The sequence below is a fragment of the Nyctereutes procyonoides genome, unplaced genomic scaffold (assembly GCF_905146905.1).
Source record: "Nyctereutes procyonoides isolate TBG_1078 unplaced genomic scaffold, NYPRO_anot_genome, whole genome shotgun sequence".
Lineage (NCBI taxonomy): Eukaryota > Metazoa > Chordata > Mammalia > Carnivora > Canidae > Nyctereutes > Nyctereutes procyonoides.
This window is the reverse complement of record NW_026575134.1, coordinates 10,154,214-10,181,390: the sequence shown is the minus strand read 5'-3', so window position 1 is coordinate 10,181,390 and position 27,177 is coordinate 10,154,214. Positions and strand designations below refer to the sequence as shown.

At 44.4% G+C, this 27,177-nt stretch overlaps 1 protein-coding gene and 1 pseudogene across 1 annotated transcript in view; one reads left to right on the top strand and one right to left on the bottom strand.

Annotated features, from left to right (window-relative positions):
* The window catches only part of POU6F2 (POU class 6 homeobox 2), a 468,834-nt gene that overhangs the window by 340,263 nt on the left and 101,394 nt on the right, over positions 1 to 27,177 (top strand). The window contains 1 exon segment of the mRNA XM_055301115.1: positions 7,937 to 8,223. Within this exon segment, the coding sequence (XP_055157090.1) occupies positions 7,937 to 8,223 (287 nt within the window).
* On the bottom strand, positions 22,898 to 23,516 carry LOC129494074 (40S ribosomal protein S8-like; annotated as a pseudogene).

The window sequence follows — 27,177 nt, the reverse complement described above, 5'->3', positions numbered from 1 at the left end:
TGGTGATGAATGATCAGCTGTCAGGGAAGGGCTGCGGCCCCTCCTCTGAGCCCTTGGCCTCCCCAGTGCATTCTGGGAAGGTGCAGCTACTTTTGGGATGGCCTGTGCCACAGCCTCTTCCTTTTTGCTTTACTATGAGCACGCCTTTGCTTTTCATCTTCCTTGTTTAATGGGGCAGCTAAAAGCTAACATTATGTCTCACACTTACTACTTGTTAAAATACTCCAACAAGAGTACTCCCCAAAATGTCCACAAATGTAGTAATGGGTGGCAAATGGCCCTCATAGCACAAGAATGTGCTGAAGATACTGAAAGATTCCCAGGTGTCTGTTTTCCCTTTTTTCCAGTGATTGTGTGTCAATACCTCTTTACTAGTGGAAGAACAGATTCATTTTTTTGGAAAAACATTCTCGAAGTGATGCAGATGGAAAAGCAAGCTGCTCCAGATGAAGCCTAGGGAAGACCCCCCCCACCCCGCCTGGGCTGCTGGGATCCTCAAAGGCAAAGGCTCCTGACCCCCTGAGTGGTGCTTTAGAACGCAGAGTTTGGCCTACTCTCTGGAATCGTCTTTTCTGACAAGCTCTGCAGGTGACTCTGTCCACAATTTGAGATAGGCTGCTAGAGTTGCCCTAAAGGACCCACTGTAAGAAGCTTGTGTGGTTCTGCAATAGCCAGTAATTTGTAGGGATTTTTAATTGGAAGGATTTTGTTCTCTTTGTTTTCTCCTGATATCCCAACAGATACGGAGATCTCTGCCTTAAATGCAGTGGGAACAAATGACAGTTAAAAGATGTTTCTGGGGATCCCTGGGTGGCGCAGCGGTTTGGCGCCTGCCTTTGGCCCAGGGCGCGATCCTGGAGACCCGGGATCGAATCCCACATCGGGCTCCCGGTGCATGGAGCCTGCTTCTCCCTCTGCCTGTGTCTCTGCCTCTCTCTTTCTGTGTGACTATCATGAATAAATAAATAAAATCTTTAAAAAAAACAAAAAGATGTTTCTGGAGCTGATAGCAATGACCATGTGTGAGATGGGTACATAGTGTACTTTGAAGCAGAACTGATTCTGCATGTTTTTAACACTGTTGCCAAAAATAGAGGCGACTTTCCCCCAAAGTTTTCACCTGCACTTTTTCAAAGACTTCCTTTCCTGGCACCCTGTGTTTTTCCATGCATTTTACAAGGCTTCTGTCCATGAACACAAGGTGGAAATGCCCTTGAATGAGGGAACTAAAGGGTTCCTGACCTGCACACTTGCTTCTGCCAGCTAGGATGGTATATTCTGGGGTGCTGGGACAGGGCAGACATCCAATTTTACCAACTCAAATTCCTCTAGTTGGCTGTTCTAGATTCCATTCTTTATGCTTCTCCTATGGAATTTAATGGGCAACAAAAATGAACAATAAATACAGCTTTAGGGAAGCCAAGTCTACATCTTCCTGATGAGCATGAGTTTTCTTTTTGGTAGCCCATGAACCCAGTGATTTGTAAGGCTGAACGGATCTAGGCGTCATTCCTGATGAAGGGCAAAACCATCTGGAGAACTCTTCCCTGCCACCAACAATGCCCTAGAGACGACAATGGCACAGAGTTCTATGGACAACATAAGCTGATACCCTACTCGGTTACTTGCCTTAAAATGTCAAGAAGCTGAGCCCAGTGAGGCTGCTGCCCCAATGTCTAAGTGTAGACGAGACATTCTCTAACCATGAAGGCAAACTTGTAACACAAATAAATTGTACCATAGCCCCTCCCCACCCTCATACTGCTCAGACCTCCCCCGCCCTTCCTGCAGCCCCATGTCTCTGTTCCTTATCAGGACTCACGTCTCACACCGAATTAGCATTAGTACCTCTGAGACATATTTGCATTTTGTACCAGCAGGCTTTCAAAAATGTTTTGCCTGCAGCAGGACAGAGGTACACGCTGAATGATTCATCACTGAGCAGACACTTCCAAATTAGCCTCAGTAGCCAGGCGCCTGTGCCACCTTTCCTCAAGAGCAGAGCCTCAGAGGGCATCCCAGTATGAGTGAGCAGTCATCTTGTTCCAACCCGCAGGAGGAGATAGGCTGACCCATCCGTACAACTGGTTCTCTTACATTCAGGGCTTGGCAGGGCCACGTCTGAGACTGAGTCCTCCATCCTACCCACTAGCTACGTAAACTCGGGAAGGTCAAGCCGTGTGAACTTCTGAGCTCGAGGTTGGTATGTACAATGTGGCAGTGATAGCGTCTATCCATGTTGTTACCTTGGAAAGCTAACTCATTCATATTAAATGAAAGTACAGTGGGCACAGCAAGTTCCTCCCTTTGCCACCCAACATCTTGCCGCCAGGCATCCTGCGGCCCCTCCTGGGTCCCTCCCTCTCCTGCACCAGGCAACATCCTTGCTGGCCGCTGCTCTGAGCCCTCAGAACTTGTAAAGATGCCCAGAGTAGAGATGGACTGTCCTATTTCCTTGTGGCATCCCAAGACACTACAGTTTGGTCCCCAGTGTGTGGATATGGAGAAACAGCTTTTATTATTATAGGATAGAATTTGTCATTTGAACCATTTTTAAGGTGTGCAGTTCCGTGGCATTAAGTACACTTGTGCTGTCCAACCACCACCACTCCCTACTTCTAGAACTTTTTCATCACCCTCTCCAGAAACCCCATACCTGTTAGCAGTTACTCCTCATCTCCCACCTCCAGTCCCTGGCGACCACCTAATGTGTTTTCTGTCTATGGATTGGCCTGTTCTGCACATTTCATATCAACGGAATTATACAGTATATTGTCTTCAGCACCTGGCCTCTTGCACTTAGCATGACACATTGCCCCTTCTGTTTTCACTTGGCACCTTTTCTCTCCCTAGGACCAGGCTTGCACCAGGGGACAGGGCTAAGGATGAATCTGAACAGCTATTACCATGCTGCTCTCTTCAGGATTCCGGGTGCTTTCAATGAAGAACCCTCACCAGGTTCTTTCTCCCTGGCATGTGTCCACTACCCTCTGTAAATGTCTTTCTATGAGGCTATTCCAGGTCCCAGACACGCCCGGAGGTGTGTGAAGTGTCAGCAGTGAGTAATAGCTTGTACTCCTTCCCTGCCGGCTGTCAAACCCAAACCACCAGTTTGCCAACCGTGCCCCCATATGCCTGAGCCTGGAAAGTCCAAGGAAATGCTGAAGTTGAGATCCCAAATGGTGTGATTAAATTACTGCAATGTTATACTTTTTGTTAACAAAAGTAAACCTTTCCTTTAGTATTTGAGTGCATTCTGCTTGCTGTGATGCCTTGGAGGCATAAAACACATCTTTATTTCTCCAGAATCTTTCTGGACTTGCCCTTCATATGCAGATATGCATGGTGCTTTCGCTTTTCCATTCCTCTGCCTTAGAAGTAGTCTTATGTAAATCCCAGCCAATGTAATTCTGATCCTCTGGTGGTGTGGCTCTAGTATCTGTGAGATTTTCCGAGGAAACCCTTAACAAGGATTCAAAAGAAAGAATTTTTTCTAATTTACAGTTGACATATAAAAACTGAACAAATGGAGAAATGGAGGAGTCTTGGCTACTCCTTTGTCATACTGAATTATTTATTTGGGAGTTTCAAGCTACTGGTTTTGCCAAAGTGTTCTCTCTAGGAAATTCAGAGTTTGCTAGAATTTTGTTCCATGTTTCTTTTATAAAATTGTAAATTAAAAAAAATGTTAAATGTCTTAGTGTAAATTTCTATGCATCTCTTTTTCTTTCATAGCTACTGGTATGGTAGTTAAATTTTACATTTACCAATAGTGTATAATAATTAGAGAGGAAACAATCATAAAAGGATGTAATTACGAGGGAAAAAAGTAAAAATCTTTAATCTTCCGTGCATAGGGTCAGTTTCACCCCTAACAATCATCATTTTATCTGCCTTTTCTAGTTGAATGTCTTTGAACCTTCCTATCTTGTGTTTCTCAATGTGCTTTATATAAGGAGCCATACAGAGGTTCCATGCTGTATCAGTTAGTTCTTCTTTTTCTTTCTTTCTTTCTTTCTTTCTTTCTTTCTTTCTTTCTTTCTTTCTTTCTTTCTTTCTCTTTCTCTCTTTCTTCTTTCTTTCTTTCTTCCTTTTTTTCTTTCTTCTTTCTTTGTTTTCTTTCCTTCTGTTTATACACTGTTATGTAGGTGGCTTTGGTGTTCTTTAAACCAAAGTTACATTCTTGTACAACACTCTCATGCTTTTCTTTGCATCCAGCACATACCTAGCCATATTTATGGCTTGCAGATTTTTGCTTGCAGATGCCAAATTAGTTTATATAACTCAAAGAGGTCTCGTTTAGGTTAATTTAATGCCTTTTCAGGCAAGCTGCAGATTATGGGAAAGAAATAGTCAAGTAATGTGAACGCACCAACATAAAGGAACGAAGACACATTTGGAACCGTGTCTCATTAGTAGGTTAGGGTCCGCTGCACCTAACCATCTGCCAATATCTGTCTGCCAATATTCCCCAGTCTATCCTGTTTCTAAATGCTGATTTAGATAAATGCTTTTCTAACCAAAATGAAACAGTATGGTACTTAAGTCAACCATGAAAATAAGCACTGACATGTGTGCCCCCCACCTGAAAGGAATCAGGACAAGCTTGATTTGAATCAGGCAGGAGGCCAGATGCAATCAGATTCCCAAAATCTGTAAACTCCACCAAAAGGATAGATCAAATCCCATTCCCTCAGGACTTCAGATTATGGAAGATCCTGGGATGTCAGAATTGAGCTGGGCTCCCAAATCTTCAATAAAATGTGATTTTGTACAATAGGAATGGGCAGGTGACAAAACCAGACCATTCTCTTAGGGTTCCAATAAATGGGAAGACTGGGTACTTTTTCTAGAGAGACTTAATTTTTAGGGCATTTTTAGGTTTGTCGCAAAACTGAACAGAAGGTTCAGAGAGTTCCCTTTGGGTATTTTGCAGCCCTCTCTCATGCACACTATCTCTACCACTGGAGTCCCAGAGCACTCCGGACTTCCATGCAAAGGTGGACACAGACTGGACCAAGAGTTTGAATAGACGTAGAATAATTCATCAACCCAGTGAGGACTCGCCGTCCCAGCTGGTCTACCATGGAAGCCCTACAAGGTACCTGAGAGAACGGATTGGTATTTGGTGCCCCTGGGAGCTGTCGAGCTACCATTTCACCAATATAGGTGTGCCTTGCTTTGAACAAACCCAATTTTTAAAAATATTACTAATAAAGAAACCTAATTATATATTTAAAGTCTGACTTACACCAGAGGCTAATTGGGAGTGACCCATCTTTCCAACACTTTCAAAGATAGGCTGTCTACCTTCTCTAAAGTCTAAAGTCATTCAAAACTTCCCAGAGCCTCTGTTCCAGGCAGTCATTCTCCACATTGTCCTTCAGAAATATCACCTAACCTCTGAAACTAATAATACATTATATGTTAATTAATTGATTTTAATTGTTATCTATATGTTAATATCATATATGTTAATACTATATATTAAACTAGTAATATATGCTAATTGATGGACCATCATTTAAAAAACAAACACCAACATATAATTAGCATTATACGTTAATTTAAATTAAACAAAAAACAAAGCATCTAATATACAAAGAAGAAGAAGGAGGAGGAGGAGGAGGAGGGGAAGGAGAAAGAAGAAGAAAGAAAGAAAGAAAGAAAGAAGAAAGAAAGAAAGAAAGAAAGAAAGAAAGAAAGAAAGAGAAAGAAAGAAAAAAGAAGAAGAAGAAGAAGAAGAAGAAGAAGAAGAAGAAGAAGAAACAAAGAAAACAAAAGAAAAAAGAAAAGAAAGACCACATAAGCCATGCTGTGTCATCTGGATGTTTCTCACATTCCAGACTGTAATAATAATACCCTCTCTTCCTTCTCTCAAGGAATGACCCTCACTTTCTTGAACCCTCTCTGCTCTGGTTCTACAACCTCCACGGACACTGCCTTGGCCTCTCTAACCCACAGAAACCCCCCTGTCCTGATTCTCTGGGCCCTTTTGGTCTACCAATAGCAGGACCCTGTTACCCCCAGACCTGATCGTTTTTTATGAGTTAATCTCATCTCCATAAGTAGACCATGACACTCCTTGAAGGCAGAATTGTGACCTTAAACCATACATACTGCTCGGCACAGTACTAGTGCCTAGCTCATGTTCCATACATTTAACAAGCAATTCTTAAATCTACAGGAGTAGTCACTGCTTGATTTTCTTACCAAGTTCTCTAGGTGTCCGCAACATATGGTTCAGTGTACACATACTTGTCAAGAACGTACTTGTTGTGTGAAGGCAGGTGGGTATGCAATATGCCACTTTCCAGAACCACTAGATTTTTTTTCCAAAGGAGCACTTAGGGAAAAAAAAAGGGGACTCGTTTAATGTTACAAACAGGAGCTATTACTGTTGAAAATGTTGACAAACTCTAGGTAAGGGAGAAGCAGGAAAACATTTCAGCCAAGGCATACAGGTTTGACATGAATCCTTGTATTTGTTTGTAGTCTTGTTGGAAAGCTTTGAGACTGAAACTCAGGCAGAGAAGGAAGTGAACTTGTAGCAGTAACTTTCTCTAGATCATTCTTTGGCCACACTAACAGTCCTCCTGCGGCCGACATTGCATAGTGCGAGATGGGGCACGCGAGAACCTAAAAATTAGGGTGTTCAGTATTAAGAAGCTTGTCCCACCAACTCTTACTTTTCAAATAACAAGGAAATCTTAAAAAGATGATTTAGTTTTCTCCCTTCCTGCCCTGTTTTTGAGGTGCTAACATGCCTAGTCACCACTGTAGAGTTCACAGCAGCCTGCTTTTACCCTTCCTGCCCCACGGTTTAGGGGTGAGAGGGCCCTGACTGGCAGGCAAAATATTCAGACTCCAGCTTCTGTCTCTGCAAAGCAGAGAAGAATGGACTGTCTTTAAAGATTTTTTTTTAAATTTATTCGAGAGAGAGAGAGAGGCAGAGACACAGGCAGAGGGAGAAGCAGGCTCCATGCAGGGAGCCCAACGTGGGACTCGATCCCGAGACCCCAGGGTCACGCCCTGGGCGGAAGGCAGGTGCTACACCGCTGAGCCACCCGGGCATCCCAAATTAATGCATTTTTTAAAAATATTTATTTATTTATTCATGAGAGACACAGAGAGAGGGGCAAAGACACAGGCAGAGGGAGAAGCAGGCTCCATGCACCGGGAGCCCAACGTGGGACTGGATCCCGGGTCTCCAGGATCGCGCCCTGGGCCACAGGCAGGCGCCAAACCACTGCACCACCCAGGGATCCCCTGGACCATCTTTAAAAACAAAAACAAACACCTGGGCACCTGGGTGGCTCAGTGGTTGAGCATCTGCCTTTGGCTCAGGGCGTGACCCCCAGGTTCCAGGATCGAGTCCCACGTCGGGCTCCCTGCATGGGGCCTGCTTCTCCCTCTGCCTGTGTCTCTGCCTCTCTCTCTCTCTCTCATGAATAAATAAATAAAATCTTAAACAAATAATAAATTTAAACACTAAAAAGACACCCAACCTGTGGAAACTTGACCCTCACACGTCTAAGCAAACTGGCCAGGTCCGAAGCAGCAGGTGGTCCGGGTGATGCAAACGAAGAGCACAAACAGTTGGTGCTCTTAATTCCAGTTGAGCACGGGCCCGAAAGGATTTGGGGGGGGGGTGAACTTTTACAACCGAAAGCCCTAAAGCACAGGTGTGTTCGCAGGCCGGCGCGGAGGAAAAGGCGAGGGAAGGCAGGGAGCAGGCTCCGCGCAGCCCTGGTTGCGGGCTGCACGCGGCTCCCGGGGTGCAGGTGCCTCTCTGCTCCCAGGGCTCCCCGCAGCCCCAGGCCTCGCGTGCACCGAAGGGGGAGCCTGGGGGGCCGCCGCGTGGTGCAGGGGAGGGGGCGGGGGGCTCTCGTCCGCGGCGGGGTCCCAACCGCACGCTCCCTTTCTCTCCCCGCAGCTACCTCACCCCTGAACTCCCAGCTCCAGCAGCTGCAGCAGCTGCAGCAGCTCCCGCCGCCCGCCCAGCACCCGCCGCCCGGGCCGCCCGCGCAGCCCCCGCAGCCCCCGCAGCCGCAGCCGCCGCCGCCGCCGCAGCCCCCGCAGCCGCAGCCGCAGCCGCAGCCGCACAACCACAACCACAGCCGAGCGTCCCCGCCGCAGCAGAGCGCAAGCCCCCCTCAGAAAGCCAGCCAGTCGCCGGGACAGGGCCTGCCGTCGCCGCTCACGCCACCCAATCCTCTGCAGGTACGCGCCCCGCCCCCGAGTCGGGGGGGGGGGGTCACGGGGGGTCACGGGGGGCTGCCCCGCCCCCCCCCACCGGAGCCCCAGGGCCCGCTGCAAAACTTAGCATCCCGGGCTGCAGCGGCGCCTCCTTCTAAGGGATGCCCCAGCCCCGGGGAGGAGGGAGCCCACAGCAGGCAGCTGGGGGATGCATGTAAACGAAACAAGTAGAAGCCCATTGACGTTGCCCTCCGCTGGATAAATGTTTTTCTGTTTCCTTCTGCGAGAGGCCGGCTCTGGAAGTGCACTTGTAGCCTGTAATAATTCCATTTTATGATACTTTCTGAAGGCAGCCAAGATAGCATCCAATTAAAATTATTACCAGCACCGTTTTGTAGCCCCGTGGAGAACTGTATCTCCTGTCCATGAGGCACGGTGGTTATTTCTCTGTATTATGAATACAACGGTGTCTTACCTTAAGTACTTTGTGCTCTTTTGTTTCTATTTTTCTAAAGACTCTCTGGGGTCAGGAGGGTAAAGGAATTCAGCCCCGGTCTGTGTCCCAGATTCCAACCATTCCAACCATGGACCGACAAGTCCTCAAAAAAGGAGGCCGAGCATCTCAGCAGAACCCCATCCTTATAAAACAGTAAAGCTCCTGTGCCTTTACTTTATTACCTTGAGGCAGGGGGCCTCCAAAACAGGTAGTCAGGCTAATCAGGAAAGCTTCTCTTTTAACGTGCCCTCGTTCAGGAATACGTAACTTTGAAAGTTCAGAAAGTTGTTCTTAACTCAGAGGCCTTTAAAGTAAATTCGGTTCAAAATGTAATGACTGTGATGTCAACACCCTCAGATCCAGAAATTAATAGCCCAGGTTTTGACGGTCATAATGATGGTTTCCCCAGTGAGATGACAGATGATTTAGTACGTTTGAAGCACAGTGACAAAGTCTGACAAAGTGAGCAGCCCGGGTCCTCCTTTCAAATGCCAACTCAGCCCCCTCCTTAGGCCTCGCTCTTGGGGTGTGTGCAGCCCTCCACTACCTGAGGACGACCGCGGCAGTGTGTCCTCAGGTCCTCACCAGCAAAGTATGCAAGGTCACGCTAGACTGGCACACAGACAGAAAGGCAAGTGGATTAGAGACTTAGGAATTTAGAACTGACTGTGTTTGTTATCCGCTAACTTTGTTTCCGTGAACTTGAATTCTCAATGGTGGCCCGAAGTTTTTCTTGGAAATGAAAGCATTTGAGTGAGATGAGTAATTGCGTTTTCCCTGGTACTTGGGTCATGGCTACTTTCAACGTGAACGTTCTCTTGAGTCGGATGTGAAGATGTATTTTTTTTTTTTTTAAATCTTACAAGTGTGAGACAGTGTAATACCTTTGACCTGGGCGGACAGGAACACAGGCTATAGAAATCTTCCGTGGGCACTTGACACCTACAGAGAAAATAGGTACGATCAAACTTACAAGATGCACAACTGGAGCCTTCCTGATGTTTTTAGCATTCGGAATTCAACTCCATTCTTCCAAAGAATGAGTTTAATGCTTTTTAGGAGCAGTTGAATCAGACGGGCCTATACACCATCTATTTAAACACTTCCTCTCCCTGAGCCCCCCCGAACAGGTGAAATTACCAAATAAAAAAAACGGGTCCTGCTCTGAGGGATGAGATTACTTAGCTCAGTCCTCAGTTATCCCGTATAGTCCAGTGTTCCTTACAGCAGAGCAAAACTTCGAGCTCTGTGGACGTCGGTCTTTTCTGAACACTGTCAACATCTTAGAGATCTCTGTTGGCCAGGGAAAGCCAGGTGTGGACAACCCACTTCAATGGCTACTGACAGGACTCATGGATGAGATGACCAATCCGCCCCATGGAAATAAATTCTATTAGGAGAATCTCCAAAAGTTGTCTTAACGGTTTCCTATGAAAGCCCATTGGGTAAGTTTCATTTTGTGTTGTTTTTGCAAGAAATGAAGGCTCAGAGCCACATTTCTTTCTTTCCAACCTTAAGAGAATATTCTAATTTTTTGCTCTTGGGGTTTTTACTTATAAACTTACCAAATACATTGGTAAGGCAATCATCCAACTTCTGTGGATCTAATGGATGACCACCGAAGGAATGATTTGGTAGAGCTTTTAAAGCTATTATCGGGTAGACAGAGAACTACTTTTGAATGAATATATTATCTGTAGGAATAAAATGATTTTTTGCCTTCACAATAGACATGTGTAAAGGAAATGGAGAATTCCATGGTTTTGAAATACTGGGTTTTTTCCTACACTAGCTGAAGGGTTTTCGAGTCTGTGGAGCACGAAAGATTTGAACCTTTTAAAAAGAAAACTTTAAAAGGACCTGCAAAGATACTTAACTCTCAAAGGTAATGATCTTAATGAACAAGAATAAAGTGGTTTTGTTTGAAGATTATTAAGGGAACAAAGATCAACTAAATTCACATGTGACAGTTTAAATTCTATTTTACAACTCTTTATTTTCATGTAGGCTTTGTCCTTTTACAGTTTTCAAACCCTGCTTGGGAAAGAGTAGTTAAGAACAATGCAACTTAGGTTTTCAGGGGAAACCAGTAATTCAGAAGGTTTAAAAAACAAACAACTTTGAAGGATAATAAGTATTTCTTATTATAGAGGCTGTTGTATCTCAAAAAAAAAAAAGTAAATAAAAATAGCTAGCGTGAGTCTAATTGGGCGAGGTCATTTCTCAAAATGAAAAAAAAAAAAAAAGATGAAGAGCCCTGGCAGGCAGTATCACTCTAGACTGAAATTCTCCAAATGGTTCTTGTTGGGTTTTCCTCTAAGATTGCAATATTAGTTTTTAACCCTTTTACTCAATCCCATGAAATTGACTGCATTTACAAAACCTGAATGTTGCTTCAAGACAGAAAGGAGTCTAGAGCATTATCACTTCAGAGAATTAATTTTGATTGCTCAGGGTTACAGGAGAGCTGGCTGTCCAATGTGAATACTAGAAGCTGGCCCCTGGAGGGCTGTCTTTAGAATCTTCATTGACACTCAAGAGCTACCCACCCACAAATTCACTCTCAGGAGGGATGAGGAGAGAATTTATCCTTCTCAATATAAATAAGAAGGACTTTGATTTACAAAACACATCTGTGGGTTGAATTTAATCCCTAGGTTCCAGGATAAAAATCAACCCATACTTCTTACTTTTGCTCTAACCCATTGGCTGTGCCAGAGTCTGAAACTAGAAATGCAGAATATGTTGTTGGGTAGGAACAGATCAGAAACATAAACAGAAGCAGCTTTAGGGGAGAAAACATAGGGTCTCATTCCTAGGTAGAAAAAAACAATGTTCAGTTTTAATTTGAATATATAATTTTGATCTGGATAAAGACCCTACGGACATAAAAATGTTGAAATACCCCCTTCTCATGATCTTTGAGATGGCTTTTCTTGAGCCCATTCCTTGGGAGTTTTTATTTGCTCTAAGGAAGTTCTAAACATTGTGTTAAAGCCCAAGTGCCTTCAGGTTCATTCCTTGGTGATCTGGAGGTGAGCTGGATGTGGCTGGAGTGGAGTCATGGTGCCAGGGGAATAGGAAGCTGGAGGCTTTGAGGTCTTGTTCTTCTTCTGAACCTTCTTCCAATTAGCTGACAACTTTGGACAAGTCACATTAGCTCTTTGGACTTCATTTTTCTCGTCTGCTAAACGTGTGGCCTAGATGATTTTTAAGATCCTTTTCAGGCATGCAAGTCTATGTAAATGTTGGTAGGCCTCTGTGTTGGCCATTGAAAACTCGATGGTCCCAAAGATTCTCTGGATATTCTTCAAGGTCAGGTTAATTTCTTCCCACTCAGCTGGGTGGCAGAGTGGAAAGAGTGTGGGGACACACGTAAGTGTGATAATGATTGCAGAAGCAGATTTTATCTTAGCCAGAGAGTCCAAATTAAAGTCAAGTTTTTATCCTCAGAGAGTCACTGCTATAAACTCTGGTCCCAGATTGCTTTTCCACACCTATGCATTAGAGAAGCTTAAGAAACCAAATGCTGCATTTAACCTTGGCCGTCTGCATGCCATCTTGCAAGGCAGGAGGCAGGATAATCTTTTCCTTTTCTTGTTGTATTGCACATTTTAATAAATAACAGAGGGAGAGAGGTCAGTGGAAGCAGTTAGGGGAGGGAAAGTTATCTGGGCTTGTATGAGGAATGAGAGGCATGGTCACCTCCTCAGAGGTGAAGTTGCTCGAGAGATAGTGTAAAATTGTTCTCGACCGTGTGCATTTGCCAAGGAAAGGTCTCGTTACCACTCAGGCATCCAGGAATAAAACTGTGTCCAAATTCCACCTCTGCTATGCAATGGATACAGCCTCCTGATCTCATTTGGGATGTTTTCCCACTGGCAAATTTTCAGGACTAAGTTTCAAAGAGAGGATGGTACATTATCACTTTTTAAAACCAAGAGCCCAACCCTTTGAGAAGCAGTTGGACGCTCTCGTGACTTTCATCCTTTTTAAAGCAAATGGTCTCCAGCAGCTTCTTCCTATAGAAAGGCTCCATATAACACTCTATGTTAACTAACTGGCATTAAAATAAAAACTAAGAAAGAGAAAGAAAGAAAGAAAGAAAGAAAGAAAGAAAGAAAGAAAGAAAGAGAGAGAAAAAGGCTCAGTGCCCTGGGCCAACCTCCTTTCTCTCTAGAAGTTAGTCTTAATTTAGCAAAGAATTAGTCAAAACTTTGTGAGTCTAAGTTTTTTCATCTCTAAAGGGAGGGGATAAAATTAAACACGTTCTCCAGCTCCGTCTTTCCTCCATTCTATTTGCAGTTTCATGTTACAAAGCTCTGTAACTGTGTCGGGTGACCCATGCAGGTACAGGGGAAAAACACAGTCTTTTTTCTCTACTCCTCCCAGGTTCCCAAGCTGGGGCCCATCAGTTAGATTAAGAAAAGACAGACTAAGAGGAGGAAAACAAACTAGGGGGCTTATAAACTCTGGCAGCACACAATGGAGCACTCAGTGATGAGTAACTCAAAGGGGGTGGTTAGAACTCAGGTTTATGTGGCATTTTAACAAAAAGAACAATACATTTGTAGAGAAGTGACAAGACAAGAGAGAAGGACTTGGAGCTTCTGGGGTGGCAAATTGTGGGGAGGCAAATAAGGGGAATTAATTTTTTTTTTAAGATTTATTTATGTGTGAGAGGGGAGAGAGAGCATGGTGGGAAGGGGCAGAAGGAGAGGGAGAGTGATTTTTAAGCAGGCTCTGCACTGAGCATGAAGCCTGGAGCCCAGACTCAGACATGGGGCTCGATCTCAGGACCCTGAGATCATGACCCGGAGCAGAAAGCAAGAGTCAGATGCTTAACCAGTTTAAGCACCCAGGCGCCCCTATATTGGGAATTTGATAGGAAGTAAAGGCTAATTTTGGCAAGATCTGTTATAGATTCCTCTCATGCTAAAAAGGGTCTCCAGTTCTTCTTAGTCATCAACTGGTATCCTCCTCGGTAGAAAAGGAAGGGAGGGACATTTTAACACATTTATGTCCTGCTTTTGGCAAATAAGGGAATGTCAGGGAGCTTTTCTTTCTTTTTTTTTCTTTTTATTGGAGCTCAATTTGCCAACATATAGCATAACACCCAGTGCTGGGATCCCTGGGTGGCGCAGCGGTTTGGCGCCTGCCTTTGGCCCAGGGCGCGATCCTGGAGACCCGGGATCGAGTGCCATATCGAGCTCCCTGCATGGAGCCTGCTTCTCCCTCTGCCTGTGTCTCTGCCCGTCTCTCGTGAATAAATAAGTAAATAAATAATCTTTAAAAAAAATTTCTCCTAGCGTCGACCAAGACACAGATGAAGCAAGGGATGCACTCAGATGCAAAATTCAAGGTGCCCCCCCAAAATGCATTGTCCAGATAGATATTTTAACACAGTATTTTTAAAAATGAAAATGGGTGATGGGCACTGAGGGGGGCACTTGACGGGATGAGCACTGGGTGTTATTCTGTATGTTGGTAAATTGAACACCAATAAAAAATACATTTATTAAAAAACAAAAACAACAACAACAACAAAAGAAAATGGGTACCAAAATCCATGATGAACTGAATATCAGAATCTTATTTTTTTTTTAAGATTTCATTTATTTATTCATGAGAGACACACAGAGAGAGAGGCAGAGACACAGGCAGAGGGAGAAGCAGTCTCCATGCAGGGAGCCCAATGTGGGACTCGATCCTGGGACCCCAGGATCACTCCCTGAGCCAAAGGCAGACACTTAACCGCTGAGCCACCCAGTGTCCCCAAATATCAAAATTTTAGATAGAGGATCAGTAACAATCTTGAATCATATTGGAGTCTGGAGCAAGAGGAGAAGTCAGTAATACTGATTTTATTGATCATGAATTTTTGGCATTCATTCTGATTTTTTTTTAAATATCCCATTAGATGTTGTTTATCTTAATTAATGTGTTTTGGGGCAAACTCTTACATTTTGTGCCTGAGATGACTGCCTCACTTCCCTCACCCTAACCCTCACAGTTTGGGTACCAGCTGTCTATATGATTTACTTGACAAATATTCTCCAAAGCCAGTGACATTGTGTCCACTGAACATTCCATCCAGGCCTTGGATCCCACTTTCTAGTTGAACTTGAAAATTGCACCAAATTTTGCACAGTAGAAAAGCAAGTGTGTGTTGGATAGTGGATCAGAGCAGGGGGTGCAGTGGAAATCCAGATTCTCACTAAACTGTGTAAACAAGGGTCTACTAAACCAGTCATTTTGATTGAATTGTAATGTTTCTAATTTGTTTGGCTGGCATTTTTCACTGAACTAATTTATGGTTTTATGAAAACAAGTAAGTTTGGTGACAGCGGTACAAGTATCAATGTGTAGGCAACATCCTCCCAGAGCAATTCAGACTGTGAGGAGCTTTCAAAAACTGGAAGAGTTCACGCAGCATGAGTTAGGCTTCCCCTTGAGCTAAGCAACCAAAAGAAAATTTGTTGTTATTGAGGAGAAAAATCCATCCAAACCCAGAGAATTATCATGGAGCTTAAATATAACATACTGATGAAAATGTGTTATATGCTATAATTATGTTAAGCAAATGTTGATTAAACTACAGATATGAAAGAGTATGGATTTATTTCTGTTTGTGTTACTGTCCAGTAAATTGAGGGTTTCATTCATCATTCACTCATTCAGCAGGAGGTTGGGTGGGAAATGGGAGTCCCTTTACCCAACTGTACTCAGCACCAAATGAAATAAACAAAACATATCTATCCACATTCTCTGCAAGGGACAATTTTTCCTTTTATGAAAGAAAGAAAATCTCCTTTAAAAAAAAAAACCCCTCAGTTCAACATTACTGACATTTCAAAGAATTTATTACAAGCATTTGAGATCCAGGAGGAACAACAAAGTTTATATTGCTTTGAGAGTGGCAGGGGGAAAATTAGTTTACCAAGAATATACTTAAATACTGCGGCGCTTCTTTGTCATTGTCTAGATTTACCATTTCTGGGTACTGCTGTGTAGATTAGTCAAATCATGTAGAAAAGGGTTTAACAAAGCAGACGGCATGTTCACTCCACTGACTATGGAAGCTCATGTCAAGTAGCGATAGATAGGAAGGGTGCCAGACTCAAAGGGGGTGGAGAGATTATTGCTGCATTTGAACATGGCAAGCTCTAACTTCCCCAGGAGAGCAGCACCCGCTCTGAGCATGACAGTGGGCAGGTCCATGGCTTGTCTGCAGGGAGCTCAGCAATGAGCCTGGAGCCACACACGACATCCAGCCCCATCACTGTCTGTCGGATGTGGCTGATAAGCGAATCTCAAAGTGGAGTTCAGAATATTTCTGAAACAGTTTTGTCTCCATGTGCATAGATGCAGGTTTTAGTGGCAACTTGAGATGCCCCAAATGTGCTGGCGGGCACTTCACTCTGAAAAATACAGCCAGTATTTATGTTAACTTAATACGGTAGTCCTGGGCTCGCCAGATCAAGTGTTATTCCTTGTATTTTAGCCTTAATTCACTTCCCACGGGTTTGGGATAAATTTTACATGGGCTTTTAAATTGATTTCTCCAGTATAGACTTGCAAGTGAATTTTCTCCAGGTTGTAGAGAAAGCACTTCATGATCTGCAAACATTTATGGAGCACCTATGGTGTGCATGATGGCCTCAGGGAAGGTTTGCAGGACAATGTGGTGCCTTAGAGAGAGTGTGGTCTTTAGAAGCAGACACTCTTGAATGAGTGCTGGCTCTGCTGGGTGCTTGGGTGCTTGGGTGAGGTCAGCCCATCCTTAGCCTCGATTTCCTCCTCGGCTGGAGGGCTGATGTGGGGAGTAAATGAGAAGTATCAAATGCAGTTCCTCATAGGTAGCTGGTAATTAAAAAATAAAAATTAAAAAATACCCACATCCTGCCTGCCTTTTTTCCTTTCTTTTCTTTTTTTTTAAAGATTTTATTTATTTATTCATGAGAGACACAGAGAGAGAGAGAGGCAGAGACATAGGCAGAGGGAGAAGCAGGCTCACCTCAAGGAGCCCACTGTGGGACTTGGTCCCGGCACTCCAGGATCATGCCCTGGGCCAAAGGCAGGCACCAAATCGCTGAGCCACCCAGGTGTCCCTCCTTTTTTCCTTTCTTGACTACAGAAACTATCATCTGAGGGGGTCAGGAGACAAACAAAAAAACCATTGGAAGTTGAACAAAAAGCCAATAGTCCTGGGAATATGAAAACACACATGTCCACAATAAAATTAGGCACTGCACACTACAGAAGAGCCTGGCTGAGCTAACATGAGGCTACTCATGAGTAACATGAGTCACACACAAGGTTTGCAGAGTCAAGTAGGAGAGGTGAGGAGGATTTCTGAGGAGGGGGACATGGGCAGAGGGAGGCTGGAGCAAGGGCAAGCCTGTGCAAGAGCCTTGGAGAGTGTGCAGAGCAGAAAGAAAGAGAGTTGTGGCTGTGTGCTCCTGAAGTCTTAAAGAATTCTCACTTCAACCCAGAGAACCTCAGATTCTCCATCAATGGTACCAAGAACCACAAGATCATTTTTCCCTTCTAAGTTCCCAAAGTTGTGGGTTTTAGGTTGTGGGTAAATAGAAAGAATCTTGGGGATCTCGGTTCCGCCACTAACTGACTGTGTGACCTTGGGCAAGTCACCTAATCTCTGGGACTCAGTCATGTCACTTATTTTATGGAAAGTTTGTATTAGAGGATCTTAAAGCCCTTTCCAGCTCCACGTTCTGTTTATGAAATAACACAAAGAAGGTGGTTTGAGTTCCGTGGAAAGAAGGAACTATGTATGCACAACACCATTAACCCACAACGGGTACCCGGTACTCAAGAAGGACTCTTGAGAATATGTGGCCAAAATTTGCAGCGCGTTCTGAAGTTTACAAAGAGAATTTTATAGACAGTATTTCATGCATGGGTTTCATGGAATAACCGTTATCATTTATCCACTGTATCTATGTACTTTATACTCTTTGAGTACTTTGCCCTCTCATTTCCTCCTCACAAGAGCCTAGAAGAGGCAAAGATTATCTTCAGTTCAGGTGCAGAGCAACAGACTGTCAGGAAACTGAAGGAACTTCCTCAACATTACTGTCAGACTTCAAAGCATCTCCATTTATATTTTACTGCCTCTGCAATTGTTCATTTGGATTATTGGTGAGTTATTTGTTCTTATTCCCATATTTAATTGCCAGCATTTTTTTTAGATTTTTTTTTTATTTATTCATGAGAGACACAGAGAGAGAGGCAGAGACACAGCCAGAGGGAGACGCAGGCTCCATGCAGGGAGCCCGACATGGGACTCGATCCGGGGATCCAGGATCATGCCCTAGGCTGAAGGTGGCAATAAACCGCTGAGCCACCTGGGCTGCCCCCTGCCAACGTTTTCTAAGGCGACATTTCCCAAAGTGTCTTCCACAAAACACCAGGCCAAAGAAATTGCATTGAAAACAGATTTCATGGTAGGTAGGTGATGATAGATAGATAGATAGATAGATAGATAGATAGATAGATAGATAGATAGGGGCGGGGAGTGGATAGGTGGGTGAATGGATAGGTGGATGGATGAATAGTTAAGATGGATAGATAGATTGATAGATAGTTGTTGATGATGATGATAGATAGATAGATAGATAGATAGATAGATAGATAGATAGATACCTCACACTGCATGCCACTCCTAGATATTTCTCAATGAATAGTAGGACACTGAAAGCTGAAACACATCCTTCAGTAGAGATGTCTAGTCAACATTATTTAACCAAGAAATTCTCGAACCTGTGTAACCACTGAACCTCCCCCCCACCACATCACACTAATTAATATCCCATGGAAAATCCCTCAGCAACCACTGCTCTGAGGCTTCCTTCTTGAACTTATTGTAGCATTGACACAACTAAAATAATGTTACGTTTCCTTACCTAGAACATCATCAAAAATCCACAGACCGAATCCTATGGACTGGGCAATAGAGAAAACAAAGTAGAGAAAAATGGGGAAGGAGGAAAGAAAAAACTCAAAACCAAAGCAAGAGCAGGGAAAGCCAAAACCAAGGATGGTTCTTACGATTGGCAATGAGAAAAACCACTGGGTCCAAAAATCAAGGGAAGGTCTGGCTGGGTTGCCTCTCATGGCAGCTGAGGTCTTGGAGAGCTTCTCCTTCTGCTGGGCTTCCCCGCCCCCCTCCTCTACTTTACTGCCCATTACTCCTTCTCTTCACACAGCACTGCCCCTGGAGTTGGGCCTCCCCGTGCCAGGGCATGGAGAAGTGACAGCAGGATACCACTGGACTCCATGGCCCCTGGCAACCCCAGGGACAGAGGGGGCATTCTCTCTCCTCACCATGCCCCTACCCTGCGATCTTTTGACGGAGGAGTTTCCAGTGGTCAGGACATTTCCCCAATACCCTGATAACTGCCTCCTCAACCCCTGTGTTTGAAGAGTGGTTGGAATCCAAACAACAGATCAAGTCAGTCTGAAATCTGCATGGCAAGCCAGGTGTAAGGCCTCTAGAGTACCAGATGTCAAAACTCTGTCTGCGGGGCACTCTCTCAGTAATAATGCTCCCATCCTGGCTCTTTTCTTGTTTCCTATTTAAAAGAGAGAGAGAGAGTGCCTCAGAGGCACTGGTGTTTTCCTTCTCTTTCATCCTCCTCTGTGGAGAACTAAATTGGGCATTCTGGCTTCAGTACAGAGATAAGACAGAGAAAGGCGCCATGTTGAGAATGGCAGTTGCAGAGTCTCTTCTTTCATGTGTAAGAGGGATCCACATGGCAAAGGTTCAGGTACTCCTTAGAGTGGCCGTTCACTGGCAGGGCATTTCCCAGTCCTTGGCCACTTAGTGGGGGTGCCTGTGAGGACACAGGTGAACGCAGTGGTGGGGGGAGCGCCCTGTCTGGCGAGGCTGATGACTCTCATCTGAAAGCCCAGTTAGGCTCTGATCAATGCAACTCTCCAGCCCGACACATTTCATCTGAACTGTCGTTTGACTGGGATCAGCCATCATTCAGTTTTCTACACCAGAAGAAATGGAACTGTCATAAAAGAGAAATCAAGTCAGGGAGCTCCTTCTTTTCTCAGCTGGGCTCCATATCCTCCCCGAGGTTGGCCGCTCTTTCCAGAGTCGAGCTCTCTGTCGTTGCATTGTGAGGTTATGAATGTGGCATTTAAAGAGAACAAAGCAACGTTGAAGGGTTCAGAGAGGAGAAGATTTCAGAGAAACCCTCTCACTTTCCCCCACCAAGGAAAGCTCTCTTGAGTCTGGTTGTCTTGGAAACTTGTATGTTGTAAAGCAGAGGGAAAGTCATCTTGTGCTGCTGTCGGGGGTTCTAAAAAATTAACATTCCTTAGAGTAATTACCACCTCCAGTGTTCTGCATCCCATGGAAGGAATTTGGCCAGTCTGGAGCTAAAAACCAAATGGCCCTTGGAACCAACCTGGACAAGGCAGAAAGTTGTTAAAGGCAGAAAACAAAAATGGGGTATTTTACAAGTTCCCCAAGTGTAAATATCACCATGAAAAATTTTAAGCATCTTCAAGGTACGACTACCTATTGTCTCGTAAATAGGCTCCCAGTTATTCATTTCTAAAAGAGCAAATTCCTACCACTCATTTATACAAAACGCTTTTTGGTTTTGGTTGCAGAACCAAAGTGTTGGTTGCAGGGGTTGGTGCTAACTTCTACGATATAATAAAACTAGGCCTTCAGTTCTAAGAAGATTGAGCCAGTGTTACTTCCACCCTACCCCTCCCCAGATTCACAGTCCATCAGGAAATGAAAACAGCCATAAATGTACTTTGTTATCCACTGGAGCCTCTCCCAGACTCAAGTTGGGTTATTAGCCAATATTTGCAGAAAAACCTCACACCTTGTGATTCACTTCTGACACTCAGAATAGGAGAAATAAATAATCTTTTAACACCCTCTCCAAACAAGAACAACTATCTGGTTGAGAGTTTATTAGATGCCCAGACTGCTGCTAGACGGTGTCTCATCGGATCTATACCTGGGCTTCTCAAGGTTTTATTTGCATAAGAATTCCCCTGGGACTTTGATAAACGTGGACTCTGGATTCAGTAGCTCTGGAGTAGAGGGCTTACCCTAGAGTCTGTGGTTCTAACCAGCTCAGGTGAAGCTGAAGTGCCTGCCCCTCTGCCCTCATCTTGAGTAACAAAGCTCAGTGAACCTTGGATGTCCCACTAACTCACTTCACAGGTGAGGAAGTTAGGAGTAAGGACTTCTAAGAAGCAAGATTCAAACCAAGGTCTACCTGACATAAAATCTTGTCTACTGTGCTAATCTGCCTCTCTTTAGTTTTTTTCTTTTTTATTGTGGGATTTCCATATTTTAAAGAGATCTCATTTAAATCACATAATGGGAGCATCTGGGTGGCTCAGTAGGTTAAGCGTGTGCCTTCGGCTCAGGTCATGATCCCTGGGGTGCTGAGATCAAGCCTGGAGTGGGACTCCCTGCTCAGCGGAGGGTCTGCTTTTCCCTCTGCCTCTCCCCCCATCTTTCTCTCAAAAATAAATAAAGTCTTAAAAAAATAAATCACATAATGATTTCTAACTTGCAGATGAAGATGGAGGTAATTGCAGAGTTACCTCTGTGCAAAGAAAGACTCCCAGAGTCCCCTCCCTGGCTTTTCTTGGAGCTCCTGATCTAAATTTCAGTCTTATCATTGCTCATGAAGCAGAAACTCTGAAGTTAGGGGTGAGAGTGCAGCCACACATTCTTCTTTTTTTTTTAATTTTTTTATTTATTTATGATAGTCACAGAGAGAGAAAGAGAGAGAGGCAGAGACATAGGCAGATGGAGAAGCAGGCTCCGTGCACCGGGAGCCCGATATGGGATTCGATCCCGGGTCTCCAGGATCGCGCCCTGGGCCAAAGGCAGGCGCCAAACCGCTGCACCACCCAGGGATCCCCATTCTTCTTTTTATTTGGTAAATATACTAGTTCTATTGGAGCCATTTCTACCCAATTGATACTCAAGTACAAAGAGATTGAAATCGTCTGTGAACACTGACAAATCAGAGCTGAAAAGTCAGTGGGTCTCGCTCCAATGTTTAGGCTCAAGCTCGTCTGGCTATATGACTATGCAGATCACCCCTTCCTGCATTCCTGCCATCTTTCGTACAGCCACAGAAGTGCATCTGGGACTGTCTGTCTGCCTTAGTTGGGGTGAGGGAGTCTTCTCTTATACCATCATGTCGGTACACTGTTTCAGGCGCAAAAGCCAAGATACATGTAAAATGGTAGCAAAATCATCCTCCAAATGAAGAGGTCATACAGGGTCAGAATGTAATTCTTTTTACCTGATGAAAGATTGCATAGCGTGGCTTGTGGAAGTTCTTTACCCTCTTCATCAACACTGTCGGAGCTGGGTACAAAATCATTCATGTTAAAGCCCCTTCTCTCCAGTCACGTGTACTTTCCAAAATGGCCATTCCTTTTAGAATGGAGAATTTGCTTTGTGATAATTGACAATGGTGCCATCATTGTGAGGCAATGGATTCTTCATAAAATGGGATCCCTGGGTGGCTCAGAGGTTTAGCGCCTGCCTTCAGCCCAGGGAATGATCCTCTAGTCCTGGGATCAAGTCCTGCATTGGGCTCCCTGCATGGAGCCTGCTTCTCCCTCTGCCTGTGTCTCTGCCTCTCTATCTCTCTCTCTCTCTCTCTCTCCTCTCTCTCTCTCTCATGAATAAATAAATAAATAAAAATCTTTTTTAAAAAAAAGGTCCTTAAGAACATCCCCTGCTTCGAGGTTCTTGGCACGTCGTTTTGTATATCCTGTAAGTGGGTGTGTCGACCCAGTAACCCAGGCAAATCCTTGACACTTGCCCGATGTGTCTATACCAGATTGCACAGGCAGGTCTTGCTGCTTAAATGGCTTTAGGAAAAAATAATTTCATTAACATCTTCATCTTCAAAGAACAGAAGAAACCTAATAGAACTTGTACAAATATCAGCCGCTAGCCTTAGGATACATAAATGAATGCATGGATTGACCTAAAAGAAAACAAATTGGGGAAATAACCTTAACCCCTGCCAACCCAAGTCCAATATGCGGATGGATGCATGTTTGCATTAAAGCGTTAGACTATATGTGCATTACATAGACTATATATTTTTTTAATATATATTTTTTGAACAGTAAGCACCTCTTTTACATGACCAAAGATGGGAGGAAGTTTTATTTGTCTTTGCAGCTTTGAACTTTCCTCAGATAGAACTCCAGCTCCTTGCCCCCTAGCACATAGCCATCTGCTCAGCCACCCGGACTGGCTCTTGAAGAGATGCGTGCGAGAAGCTTGCCCTGCTGGAACCACTCCTCCAGAAGATTGCTGATTTTGGTCTTTTTCCTTTCATCATATTTCTTTTGAATTGCCTTTGGTTGTTTTTTGTTTTTTGTTTTTACTTAAAACCTCTTCCTCCTAGGGAGCCAGCATGGCCCCCTTCTTGGGGCCCAAGGGCATAGTGGGACTCCTACTACCGTCGGGGCACAGTGCTGCCAGTGAGCACCATACAGTTCTTCACCAGGGTCTTGGGTGGACTGGTTCGTTGTTGGAAGCATTGTAGATAACACCAGTAACCCTTGTTTTGCACTTAGGATCCTCAGAGCCCCAGGGGATGTCCTCAACACCCAGCCTCAAGCCATGGGACTCCTGGCCTCTGTGAAAGCAGACTGGGTATGTGTGGTGGGAACCAATCCTAGTGTTGGCAGCCGGCCTTCCCAGCTCCTACTTCCCCTTCCTGTGGTAGGGCTTGCTCTTGCCCCTGGTCCCATGGCACTTGTATCCAGAGATGCCCATCTCTCTCCGCGCTGGCTTCGAAAGAGCTATCACGTGGACTTACTTTGAACCTTCATAGTCACATACATGTGTGCTCCATATTTGTGCGTGTAGACAGTTGTGTTTATTTGATATATACGTAGGCAAGTATTTAATTTTTTCTTTTTTGGGGGGGGGACAGCAAGTTAGGGAATCTATAAAGTGTCCACTTACAGGGTTATCCACGAAGTCAGGGTGAATCAGCAGAGTGTGAGCACAAGGGGAGAAATGACATTGTCTGGGGTCTTCCTTTCTTTCCTCTTCCCTAGGAGGGAGAAGGGGGGACCCCTCCCCAGTCTTTTGAGAGAATGACTAAGCAGCCCTGGAGATTACGAATTTGCTTAAGTGTGAATGGCCCATTGCGGGGTGCGGTGAGGCCCTCCCCGGAAGGTGATTGACTGGGGCTGCAGGTCTTCACACCAGACGCCTGGATTTGCCTCGGAAAGTCTGCCAAGTCTTTTACTCGGAAATTTATCTTAATTAGATCTGAAAGACCTGCCACAGCAGAATAGTCACACCGATTAAAATGAAAAACAGGAGAAATTACTGATCAAATTAATCATAATGTCGGGTTACAGCTGTAGGTCTGATGTAATTTGCCACTCCAGTGAGTTACATCGGCCCGGCCCGCGAAAGGGAGCCGGCTTTACGCTGATCCGTAACACCCGCCCGCTCCAGGCGCCCCGGCAGGAGGCTGATTCCATTCATTCTCCTGGCTTCGCTCTGACCTCCCTGCTGCAACTAGAAACAAATCAGGCACCAAACAAATGGGGTGTGTGTGTGTGGGGGGGGGGGTGGACAGTGAGTGGGGAGGTAAACGAGAAACACTCTCTTATCCAAGCGATTATACTATTGGAGGGTGGTGAGCTCTTTAAGAACTTGGCTGGACAGGCTGGGAGGCTTTGTGCTTCTTGGGGTTTTTGCTTTTGTTTTTTTTTTTTTTTGTTTTGTTTTGTTTTGTTTTGTTTTTTCCACTTAACCTCATTTTAGTCTTACGTGTGGTGACCTGACATTGATTAGATGCAGAACGGGAATCAGAAGGTCAGAGGACAACATCTTTGGCTCGAAGCAATGAGAAAAAAGCCTTTAGAAAAATCTCCTTGCCAACCTGGCTCTACAGCAGGGGCACGGCTTGAAATAATCTAAAGTGTCACAACAGAAGAGAAAGAAAGCTCAGCTGTATGAGCGGGTTGTCCCCCACGAGGGTATGGCCCTGAAATTCTAATTTTTAAGTAAACACCACTTTATACGTAACTGTGTGTTAGGGCGGGCTGGGGGGCAGGCGGCGAAGCAGGTGAGTAGGTGAGATATACTATTTTTAGGAAGAAAACAAATCAGAGTCCAGATTCTCTTCAGCATACAGCCTTGACACTGGGCTGTAATTCAGGGTTCACAAAACATATCGCCCTCTTAGCAATACAAAAAAAAACGCCCTACAGTGCACCCCTGTCTAGGCATTCCATTGGCAGCCCTCAGAAGTTAGAACTTAGGAGCAATGTAGAGAATTCTTTCCAACCAGTGCTGCTTTATTGGGGAGCTATAGACACCTGGCTTGGGGGAGAGCCCTTGTAAAACAGGGGGGATGGGAAGGTACAGAGAAAGGAAGCCTCTTTCCCAAGCAGTGGTGATCAGATGAGAGCAGCAAGGTCTTCCTTTCGACCTTGTGGTGGTTGCCCAAATCCCATTCGGTCATCCCCAAACCGAATGCTTATACCTTTTCATCCCCAGTGTGAAAAGGCCCCATCCTCTCTTCATCCCACCAGGAATAAATCTGGTACATTCTGTAAACGAGGGAGATAGGCAGTCACAGAAGACAAGGTGGCCTTGGCACTTACAAGACTATGTCTTCTGGACCTTTCTTTGGATCTTTATGAAGATTTAGGTTGGACAACGTGCCCAAATTGGGGAAGGATAGAGTTACCACATTTTGTGTGGTTATTATATTGGTTTAGTGTCTGGTTCATAACCAGAAGTCTTTAAAGAAAATTAATAAAAGATAATAGAAAATACAAGGGCATCATATCATAGATAGTAAAGCTATGTGGTTTTTTTCTTGAAGTTTCTGTTTAGATTATATACATATAGACATATGTATTTAGTTGCATATACATACATGTATATATATAGAGAGAGAATGATAGATATATTGTTCATAAACATGTGCATATGTGTGTATTTTGTATGTATATATGTGTTGGATTGAATTGTCAAGTGTATTTCTTGCATGGAATAAGCTCAGAATTTGAAAAGCCCTGTCCTGAAAGACCTAACTTTTCAGGGAGACAGAGATAGGAGTTCTTAGACACATATTAGGTCAGAAAGCAAGTTTATTGGTGTCCCAACATACTGAATGTGACGATGAGCCCCTCAATACTCAACATCATCCCTAACAGTCAAAAGGGGCCTAAACAATTATGCTATTCACCCTCCCTCCTGCCACATGCACACATTTCAGGAAACTTCTGTGTTATACCCACTGCCTATGTGGTTGAAAACTCACAGAAAATTCACAGTTTAACAAACTTATTAAATGAGAAATAATGTATTAAAGACAGGCAAAGCAGTCTCAGGGAAAGCGAATAGGTCATGCTAAGGAGAAAGTGAAAGAGGGAGAGAGAACATGGTGGGAAGGAAGCCCAGGACCCCACACAGATTTGGGTTCTTGGAACATTTATCAAGGGAAAAACTGTCTTGAGAGTTGCAAGGTGGGAGCCAGGTCCACAGGCTCCAGGCAGAAAATTCGTGGGCGGGAGAACTTACATCCAGAGTACTTAGAACTTCTCTCAGTTCTCCTACCTGGTCTGGCCTGCGGCAGAGCTAGTATCATCCTCCCTGACCCGGTCTTCCTACTTTTGTTTTTTCCCCGATCCAATTCACTCTACAAACCACTGTCAAGCCAACCTGCCTAAAAGAACACTTTCTTCTATCACCCTCATCCTTAAAAAGTTCTCTGTTGGCCTTCTTAGCCTGGGTGCTCTGGCCCTCCCCTCTACCCAGTCTCCCACCAACCCCTGACTCTCCCACCCTCTCCACCCTCCGCAGGCCTGAGGTGCCCTGTGCGGTCCACCTCCCTGGCTCTGCTGGGGTGCTCCCCTTGCCAGGCATGCCTCTTCCCCTCACCACTGCCCTGAACGCTTCCCTGTACTTCCTACTCCCTGCTCAGGTTGTCCAGCTCTCAGGGAGGGCTCTCCTCTCTGACTCACACATTTGGCTCCTAGCACATGCCAGTCTTTTTTTTTTTTTTTTTAATCTATGGACAACTTTGTTCTCTTACTTGAATTATAAGGCCCTGAAGAACAGACACTAAGTCTCATACCTCTGTATGTCCCAGGGCTGTCAATAATTGTTATAAGTGATGATTTCTCGTGCCGCAGTTATTTATTGCACAAATATGTAAGGGCCTATTATCTGACTATCTTAAATTTATTTGCAAAATTATTTGATGAAGATAACAATTACCAATGAAAGAAAGGTTACCCATTTACTTTTTTATTTATAATATTTATATATATGCCTGGCACATAGTAAGGACTATAAAAACCTTGGATCTTGTTATGATTCTGATTTCTTTTATTTTAAGTTCCTTTACTTTATTATTATTATTATTATTAGTAGTAGTAGTAGTAGTAGTAGTAGTAGTAGT